The sequence below is a fragment of the Centrocercus urophasianus genome, unplaced genomic scaffold (assembly GCF_019232065.1).
Source record: "Centrocercus urophasianus isolate 14NV4802_14NV808 unplaced genomic scaffold, USGS_Curo_1.0 seq_16, whole genome shotgun sequence".
Lineage (NCBI taxonomy): Eukaryota > Metazoa > Chordata > Aves > Galliformes > Phasianidae > Centrocercus > Centrocercus urophasianus.
In genome coordinates this window covers 40441950-40452338 of record NW_024884711.1, presented here as the reverse complement: position 1 = coordinate 40452338, position 10389 = coordinate 40441950, and the positions used below count along the sequence as shown (strand labels likewise).

Here is a 10389-nt window from a genome sequence, read left to right as displayed (position 1 = left end):
TGTTTTGTTTTTTTGTTTTGTTTTGTTTTTTTGTTTTGTTTTGTTTTGTTTTTTTTAATAACACAAATCTCCATTCAGTTACTCTCTTACACTACTTGTATCAGACATGGAGCCTTTGATCTCTGAGTCAAAAATACTGCTCCTGAAATGTCTATGAACCAGCACTGTTCTTATGGGTGTCAATCTGTACTACTGTATTCTCTGGTCTTAGTGGTCTTCTCAGCTGTTTTCAGCTTCTCAATCTTGAAAGCCTTCCTGCAGAATATTTCTAATACTGGAATAGTCCTCGCTTCACTCTATAAGTGCCACCTTTGGCCTCTTCTAGGAAGAAGATAAGTAAATTTTACCCTTGTCCAAAGTAAACGTTATCTGTGTGGTGCATACGTTCAGAAAGCGTGTCCTCTAAATCCTTGCCCTGGGAATCAGTTATCTTCTTACTTTGAATTACAGCATAGCTAAACCCTTAAATGAAAAATTGAACCTGTAGCCTTCCCTGTCAATAATTTATCAGAATTTCTTTCTCTGCAGTATGTTGATTAAATAGAATAGTTTCATTCATTCATTGTCAATCTTAATGATGGCATTTTGGTTTTGTGAAAAAAGAATCAACTTTCAGAAACTTTCTTTCACTTCTCCATCATCACTGCTGTATGTCTCTTTCCAAACCTGCAAAATTGAACTCTGTGATGCAGGAGAATGAAAATGTTTTGACTCACTATTTTTATCCCAATTGCTATCAAGCTTTTCTTTTTGAATAGCTGGTGTTAGAAGTCTAATTAAAATACTCTCTCTTTTTATATAAGCTTACTGTTGAGGAACAGTTTATGCTTTTATTACTCTTTTTTTGAAGAACTGATGAGTTGGTGTAATCATATCATATGCATTAAGAACAACACTTATGATAAATATGAACTTTGATGTTCAACTAGCTTCCATTTATGCATTTTTTCACATTCAGATAATCATCATTCATTGAATAATGCATAATCAATCAGTAACAAGCTTTAGAAACTGATTTTGCATTGATCATGCATTTTTCTGCATGAGTTGGTGTAAGAATTATCATTGCAAAATGCCAAGACCTTTTCAGTGCAGTGCTTGTCAGATTTCCATGATATCCCAAAGTGAGAACATGATGATCGTATCTGCTTCAAGATGCTGCGTGGACACAGATGGGCATGCTAATTCTGTGTAGTAAGGATGAGTTGGGGGAAGCAGCAAGGGAATCTTTCTCTTGACAGTTTTTCATTTTCACAGACTTCAGCTTCCGGATGTCACATGGCAATGGCAAAACAGAACTGGTTTGAGAGGGGCCATCTTCAAAATATTTGAATGGAAGCAGAGGGAGCGTAGAAACTGAGGTGGAGGGAGAGATCTCCCTGGGTGCGCATTTTCAGGAGCTTGATAATGCTCCAAATTACTTGTGTCCATGACCCGACAGCTCCATGATACTGCTTGCACGCTGTGGCTTTGTTACTGCCTGCAGCCAGTTATTTAGTATATAAACAAAGAGGTAATACTTTTCCTCCTGGACGCATCAAGAGGCTAAAGCTGTCTTGTTTTCAGATGGATTTCAGACCTGTGTGATGTATAACACCGTGCAAGTGTAAGGTAGTTAATATTTAGTTCAGTTCAAAACATGAAATTTTATCTGGCTGTATTCACCCGAAAAATAAATGGAAGCTTTTAAAAATTAACAGAGCACCTTACATGAAGAAGTTTAAAATGCCCTTGATGGCACTGTAGGACTTTCCATATGTACACCTGGCTGAAGAATTAGTTGATGTAAAGGAGTAAGAACCTTAAATTGTGCCTAGATTGGTTTCAGGTGGTAGAATCCTTGTTTGAGGGAATTTGGTGGTCCAGTTCTATTGAAGGATTGACTAGCCACACAGAAATCTGCCTCAAGTGATCACCTTCATTTACCCACATAGATTCATGTTAGGCTTGTTTGAAGAAATCAGTGCCTGCCTCTTAAGAAGTGATGTGACTGGCATTTAAGTAGAGGAAACCATGTGAAGGAGAAACAGTGTGACTTGGACATGATTAGGACTGCAAGTAACAGAGAGCTAGTGGACCATATCTTGAGTAGATGAAGATACCTGATACTTACTTTTGGCTGTCTATGGTCGGTAGAAGCAGTAGATACCTAAACTGCATGGACTGCTTTGACTGACTTCTTTGGACATGGAAGCAACCTGAAAGCCGTAAAAGCTGCCAGAGAATGAGAAGTCCATAGAGTTAGGCAATTCTTCATTGGTATCTAGGACAGTCTGGCTCACGCCTTTGGAGCCACACACTGAAAGAAGGTCACAATCAAGGTGAGGTAGGATTGATGCCAACCTGCATGCATTGGCATAAACACAGAGCAAGATATGTAAAGAACCATTTTTCTTTGTTATTTCAGCAAAAGGATTTTTGTAGCAGCTGTGGCTCTGCCTGTGCAGAAGGGAACATTATGAGTTCAGTATCATGTTGAAGCTGACCGTGGCTCTGCAAGTAATTTGATCAGTATGACATGCAGTTCATTACAGGACAAGGAGCAATTGGGATCTTTTGTCTCTCAGTCTTCACAAGCTTATAATAGTCTACCTGATGTAAAATTATAATTATAGCACGGATGATCTTATGGTTCATGCATTGGAATAGAGCTCGAGCAGCTCAGATGTGACTCATGGTTTTGCTGGTGCACTTATGTGACACTAAAAACTGCATTTGTCTTCATATACGTAGGTTTCTAGAGCAATTCAGATGAATAGTATTAAATATATGTGGGCTCTAGATGCTTTTCCAGGACAGTAGAGGTTTCTCCTGCATTCTGTATGGTACTACAGAATGTTTTAGACACTGTGAGGGGCTTAAAATGGCTCTGGGTACCTGTGAGTCTTGTCTTCAGTGTCCCTGCTCTTCTTTTTTTTTTTTTTTTTTTTTTTTTGGAGTTTTTCCTCTTCCACATGTTCAGTGAAGACTATTATCTCCATTCTAGGCTTACCAGTCTATGAAAATATGCTGCTGGGGAAGGGATGATCTTTTTCTGTGCATTTGTTCAGCATCTAGAACAGAGAAGTCCGTGGATAATTACTTTTACATAGATATCTTTACTGATTTTGCAAAATTAAATGTGTTTCTGAGAGACAGAATTCTAAAATGAATCTGCTGTTTCATTTATTCTGCCAGAATACTCCCTCAGGTAAACTGACTTGCCAGCTTATTTGAAGACTTCTGTAAATGGAAAAAACCAACAGCTGCAAAAATCACAATAAAAATGAAATAAGGCTTTAATATTAAAAAATGGAAGAAAACGGAGTGCATTATGTTAGATGAGGAGAAAGTAGATGTTGATTTAAAGCTGTGTTCCACTATTAATTGAGGCTTCTATTTTGAGACCGTTGCTCTTTCAGACTGCAATTGGGCTGACTTGGAATTTAATACATGTTCAAACCTTTTGTGCCTGTCTATACATGAGGCTGGGTGTTATTCACCAAACTCTCAATGTTAAATAGACAAACTTTTCATGTTAACTAGTCTCCTGTGGGCTGACCTTGCAGTGGGAAGGCTGCTCTCTGGCATGCAGGAAGTATTCACACTTCTCCAATGTGTAAGGTAATAAGTATCCAGACATTAACTTCATATTTGGCGATGCTAAATTTTAAAGATGTCATTCATTTAGTTGGCAAGAGAACTCAGAATTCTTCCTGAAATTTGGAGAATAAATCAAAGCATGAAAAGCACAGATTAATGTGTGTTAATTTATTTTCCCATGGTCTTTGAGGAAATGAGAAGTTCTTACCTCTTTGGCTGTAAGGAAGGGGGAGTGAAATAACTGTAAAAGGAAGTATAGTATCTTTCAGTTCAGAATAGTCAGCCTTTAAGTAGTTGCAAATGAAGTTTGACATGGATCAGTCAGTGTTGTGATGGATCTTGTGTGTTGTAAGATGATTGAGTTTACTTTGCATTAGCTTAGTATACATTTATTTTACTGGATAATCACCTAATCCTTGATTAAAAGATCTCCTTTCGTCTTAGGCATGTGGTCCAAACTGCATAGTACTTTCTTCTTTAATATTAGTTTTGTAAAACTAATGGCTTGCAGTAATTAGTTCTAATACAAATTGTGATCAGGCAGAGATTTCTTCCCAGTTCACAGGAACTAGTGATGTGTTGATACCTGAGGCTGAGGGCATAGTGGCTTATGCTGAAAATGCTAGGTGATATCCTGAGCCCCACAAGGGCAACAGCAAAATCCCCATGGGTTTATTATCCTGGGAGTGAGCAAGTAAGTTTTTTAAAAAAGTCTTTATCTCAGTCCCCCAGGGCACTCTAGTTATCATTGTGAAGAAATATTTCATTTTTTGAGCCCTATTATAACATCCAGAAGGAAGAGAAGGGAGTCTGCCATTACACCCCAGAGTGTCACGCTAATTCTGATTTCAATAGGAGAAAGTCTTTTTATCCATTTTCAGACAGCATTCTTTTAGGTTTTGTTGGTTTCTGTGATACTTGGAAAAGAAAAATTGAAGGCTAAAAATACTTTTTTTTTTTTTTTTTACCTCTTTTCTGTCTCATGCTTTTATCTTGTTTAGCTTATGACTTGTGTATTTTAGAGGGTTAACGGTTACGGTTTCTTCAATCGATGTGTGGATGTTTGTGTTCTTCTTACTTCTTTCAAAATATCATATTATTTGGAGGCTGTGAAATGTAATAACATTTAATGGGCACAGTGTAATAACATAAATGTAAATGTAAAATGTAATAACAAACCTGCACAGTGCTCAACTTGGGGATCTCCCCCTGACATTGCCCAGCTTTATTTCCCATGCCATTAGTTGCACTCAGTGCTGGATATCATGTGCTGTCCATCAGAAAAGGCATAGACATTGCAAGGATCTTGGGGCTAAAATCGTTCTCAAATACACACACCAGAAGAGAAGGCACTAGAAAATTATTATGCTCTCCATCTTCTGTACAGAGGCACACAAAACTCAGCTTGACCCCTTCTGTTGTCCTTTCTTTTATTATTTAAGATTGCTACATAAAGTAAGCATAAAAGAATGTGGAAATGATGTCCATGGATTTTTTTTAATTGCACTGATTTATTATTTTCTAATTAGCTCAAAGGATTCTGATTGCTTGATAGGAAGCGCTACTTTAATGTCACAAAATGTAAACAGTAGAAAATATTATGAAGAGGTTTAAAAAAAAAAAAAAATCTAGTATCTCTAGACCAGAAAGTGAAGTAATCCAGAGACATCTCTTTTTGATGAATAACGGAATTTCAAAAGCTTTTTCTTAATTTATAAGATACATTACATAGAAATCTTCCGTCTGCTGCTTCAGTTATTTTTTATCTTGATTATGCTTGACATTTTTAGGGTACAAGGCACTGTAGTTAGGAGGATAATTTTAAATTCTCTATGAGGTGCTGCAGTTTGGCTCTGAATTACACGGGAGATGGTTTGAAGTTAGTGCACTTTATTATTTTCCGTTGCAACTACCAGATACCCTATGCAGCCTGACTAGTGCAGTGACGCTTTGAAAGACAAAGCAGTGAAGACAGAAAACATTGCAGTGCTTTACAAAGCACAGGGCAGAGGCAGATTGTCATTCTGCCTTATTTATTTTTCCTGTAGACTCATTTAACATTTAAGACAGTACAAAATATTGCAAAGCCTTCATTTGCTGAGAGAAGCCGGGCAAGAAATGGACTGCATCACTTGAATAACTCCACCTGGCTGTGCACCTGTTGCATAAGAGGTTGCCCAAACACCCATCGCACTTGTTGATGTAGAGATTTGGGATTGTCTTGCAGTTTGGTGATAGCATCCTTTAGGGCATTGTGCATTGCTGAGAACAGGTTTCTCAAGTCCCAGTCTGACAAGTCTTCCCTTTAACCAACAAATGCCACTAATGGATTGTGGACAATCCAGGGTGTCTGTTGTGCAAATTGAAGATACACAGCAGGGAGTGCAGAGCCTTGGCTGTGGCAGGAGGAGCTGCAGAGAAGAATGGTCCACAGCACTAAGGCTGCTGTGTCCCAGCACTGTTTTTTATCCCCATTGCCACCCCATACTGCTAGTAATATTCATCAGTTTCTATTCTTTTTTTCCCTATAGGCTTTGAAAAACAACCTCATATTTTGTCCACTGTGGTCTTCCTGATTTTTTTTTTTTTATTTTTTTATTATTATTTTTTTTTCCTCCCCTATGTTTTGGCAACCCTCCCATGAACAAGCTAGCTAACACATTGAATTCCCTACTAGGGGTCTTCAGTCTGGATTCTCTGCTTACTGAAAATGAAGGCAGGAATGAATCTTCCACAATGTCTTTTTTTTTTTTTCTTTCAAAAACATATTAATGGCCTCTCCTTAGTTTAAAAGCCCTTGTAGACTAGACGGGCAAAAAGCAAGTTCCAGTTACAGTCAGACTTTTTATCCTTAGGTAGAATGACTGTAACAACTGCCAAAACTATGTTAGGACCTATACTTTCTTCTGGAATCTTTCCAGCTCATCTTTAGTTGAAACACATACCACAGTAGGACGTGAAACAGAAGCTGAAAGCAAATACTTTTTCTCAAGTCTATCCTTTTATGAGTGCAGCATGAGAAATTGCATTCTCGTATTGTGCTGTAGATACCTAACATTTGTTCCAATAGCCCAACCTTCTATAAACTCATCTGTAAACGTCTGCTGAACTCTATTAACAGTTTTGTCTTTTAGTCTGTATGGATTGCCTGGTACTCTGTTCAGTACATCTCTGCAGCCTGAGTGGATCTCAGAAATTTTTTTCCAAATAAGACTAGGCTGTGTTTCACTTTGAGGGGAGGAAGGAGAGGATCTCTGTGTCAATGGTGACATTTAAGCACCTAACCAGATGATTCCATAGACCAATATATATAAATATATAGAGAGATATGTATATTTAAGTGGCTGGCTAAAGTTTGGCTCACTCCTTATCTCTTAAACACCTAAATGAACAGTCTGATTCCCAAAAATGATCTGGTAGCAGTAAGTCTTAATGGAAATATATAAGAAGCATTTTCCAGTAATCAGTTTAGTCGCCATCAACTCCGTGTCCTGAAGCACTTCTTCAAAATCTGGAGAGGTAGTGTACCTCATTTCGTGCCTTCTCATGGCACTCTTCAATTTCTGAAATGAGGACAGGACCAAGAAAAATAAAGCTTGTGTTGGAGGACCAGGGCTTAGTTTGCTATAAATTAGCATATTTCCAGTAGTTGATGACATTGGAAGCAAGCTGTGAAAATCTTTTTTGGATGAAAATGCTGTAAAAATGTGATATGTGATTTTTTTTTTTTTTTTTTCCTTTACTACCAATTATTGTAAAAGTTAAATGCAACGTCTTAAAATGGAGCCACTGCTTAATGCTCTTCTCTTTTTCTTTCTCCTTTCAAATCAGATTTTTATCTTTGAGAATAACATCTATTACTGTGCCCATGTGGGGAAACAAGCCATTCGAGTGGTCTCCTCAGGAAAAGAAGGTGTTATTTTCAATGGGCTCAGCGACTGGCTATATGAAGGTAGGACACAACTTCTAGGATGGCAGTTAGTTATGAGTTTTTTTACACTCTACACTCTTGGCAGAACTGTCTGAATTTAGATGTTCATTGCTACATTTCTGGGTGGACATTTGCTAAAAATTTGCTATTCTAACAGTTGTCTGAAGTGCTGGACTTGAAATAATGTCAAGTGATGTCAGAATCCTGTTTTGTTTTTCAGGCTGTTTTTCTTTCCCTTAGTCCAAAAGTAATAAATCACGAAGCATTAATGAACAGAGCTGGTTCATTATTTAGTGGCACCTGCAATCACTCAGAGATGTGACAGTTTTCAAGTCACTGGAAAGGACAGAAACATGGAGGGGAAGTTGCTTCTATTTTAAGGGAAGAAGCTCGGAGACAATTTTACTTGATCGGTTGTTTGCCACAGCTCTACGTGTGCCTTAGAAGCTACTCAGCTCTTGACAGCTGACAGTTTTCTGAAAGCCAGGTTCTCTCAGTAATTGGGTTCCTTCCCTTGAAAATGGACCTGGTGGGGCAGAGGGTCATTGCTGGAAGGGTCCAGAGGGGAAGATATATGAAGAGTGGCTGAGAGCCCAGGATTCACTGGGAGCAGAGCAGGCTGAGGGGAGAGCTCATGGCAGCTGCCGCTTCTCACAGGGAGCAGAGGGGCAACCATCGGGCCTGAAGGAATATGGCACTGTCAGGGGAGGGACAGCTGGGGGTGAGGGAAAGGCTGTGCCCCAGAGGGTGGTGAGCATGGAACGGGCTGCCCAGGGCAGCGGGCACGGCCCCAAACTCATCGAACACATTGGTAGAAATCTGATACCCATTTGGATTACTTTTGATATTTAAGTTCATGTTTATGTTGCACTGCAGAACATTTACGAGCAAATATTCCCCTTGTGAAGTTCTTTGTCACCAGAGGAGTGGCTAAGAAGTTGCAAAGTGCTGATTTTCTTTGATTTCTACGTTATGAATTTGAAGTTCTGGACAGGCTGGTTTGACTCTGTAGGTCAAGTGTGCGTGTTGGTAGCTGTCTTTTGCTGCAAAACATCACTTGGTACACAAGGTCTTCTGATAGAGCCTTGCACACAGCAGCATGCTGACAGGAGAAGTTTGTCACACTGGTGAGCTCGAAGCCCGTGGTGACACTTGTGTTTTGCTGACATGTGTTTTTATTCAATTACTGGATTGCTCGGGCAATTTCTTGGCAGACATTGACTTTCAGGTTTGTCCTTTATAATGAACTTACTTGTTAACTGTGTATTAATATACTGGGATGATAAAGGAACCAAATACAGTCTGTGGATATACCAAGCCAGGTTCTGTAACCTTTCTGAGTACTGTGTATACAGTAAGACCTCTGATCTTGTTGTTCACTTGGAGTACATTTTAACAGAAATCGGGTTATAACATCCCTTTGGAAATGTCACTTTGAGCCCAAGAACATAGGGCTGATGTTAAAATGAAAACTTTTACTTATCAAGCAAGATAAAGAGGGACCCCTAGGAAAATCTGAAATATGTGTTTTCAGGTGATAGAGTTCCACTCAAATCCAAAGGTGGCTCTTGTAAGCTGAGCTCCTTCCCTTGCTCTACATCACTTGGAGGTGAAGCTGGGTGTAGGATCAGTACTGAGGCAGATGTGTGAACAAGCTGTGGGGAGGCAGGATCAGATGGGTTCGCAGCATCCAAATGTCAGTTCTCTGAATGCACCGATGGATGGAGAACGATCCCAGAATGAATTGGATATGGCAGAGTGGTGAGTGGGTAAGGAGTCTGTGAGAGTTCAGGCGTTAACATTAGAAAGGCTGAAGCATTACCCTTCCAGCAGTTGGGATGCTCTGCTGTTACATGGTTACCAGCAACTTTATTTAACCAAATTCTCCCCTTTTCTTGGGTGCTTCATCTTTGAAGGGTGGGGGAAAGAACCAGAGTCTTTAAATTCAAATTCAGCTGAGTGGAATTTCTTGAAATCTGAGCTAGGATCAAAATTTACCATCCCAGGGCTACTTTTCACCTCCCTCCATTCCTAGTGATGTTTGGAAATGTCTCCTCCACCTCACTAGTTGAGCTGGGATGCTCAAACCCACGTCTGCTTGCACCACTACTGTCTCAGCGAGCTCCCGGGGTGGATGCTGAGCATATGTAGGGATCTTGTTCCATCTGTGCGGCCACCTCCAGCAGATAGTCTGCAAAGAGCCGCTGAAACAAGATCACAGTGAGTTGGGCATGTTGCTCTATGCTCTTTTTGTTGCTGAAGTTCACCACTGCCAGCAATGGCAGCTGAGCTTCACTGGAGCACCTGGCGGGTTTGTGACCTGCTTATCACTTTTCCTGCATACATTACAGAAATAAAAATGTTGGTATTTTCAGTCTTGAGGAAGCCACTTGCAGTATTTTTACTGTCATCTTTAAAAGTGTATCACCAACACTCCTACTCCCCCATTTTGTAGAGCTGCCTGCACCGTGGGCAGATTGCAGCCCCAGCAATGCTGTCTTTGGGGTGTCTCCCAATGGCTGAGATAAAGGGTAGGTACAGGGGAAACACTCCTCTTCATAACAGTGTTGCTTTTGGCACAACAGAACAGATGCTCTGTGCTATTAATCACAGGTCTTTACAAAGTCTGGAAGTAAAGCAGAACTAGAGGAGGTTTGACAGGCTTTTTTTGCCCTGTAAAAATGCAGGAGTTCATTTCAATTCAAGTTAAGCTCTGCTTTTGTAAATCTGCCAAAGGGGAAAAAAAAATTCCTTGTGGTATTTATGCTGATCTGTAGACTTTTGATAATATAGTGAAAAACATTTTGAATCAATCAGAGCTTAATCTACTTAGTATATTTAGCTGGAAGGCTATAGATTGATACATAGATTACTGA

At 39.5% G+C, this 10389-nt stretch overlaps 1 protein-coding gene across 1 annotated transcript in view; it reads left to right on the top strand.

The window, feature by feature from the left end:
- Nucleotides 1-10389, top strand: part of DPP6 (dipeptidyl peptidase like 6) — a 363334-nt gene that overhangs the window by 278484 nt on the left and 74461 nt on the right. Inside the window, exon 8 of the mRNA XM_042816965.1 lies at nt 7414-7534. Coding sequence (XP_042672899.1) covers nt 7414-7534 — 121 coding nt within the window. The remainder of the gene's footprint in view (nt 1-7413; nt 7535-10389) is intronic.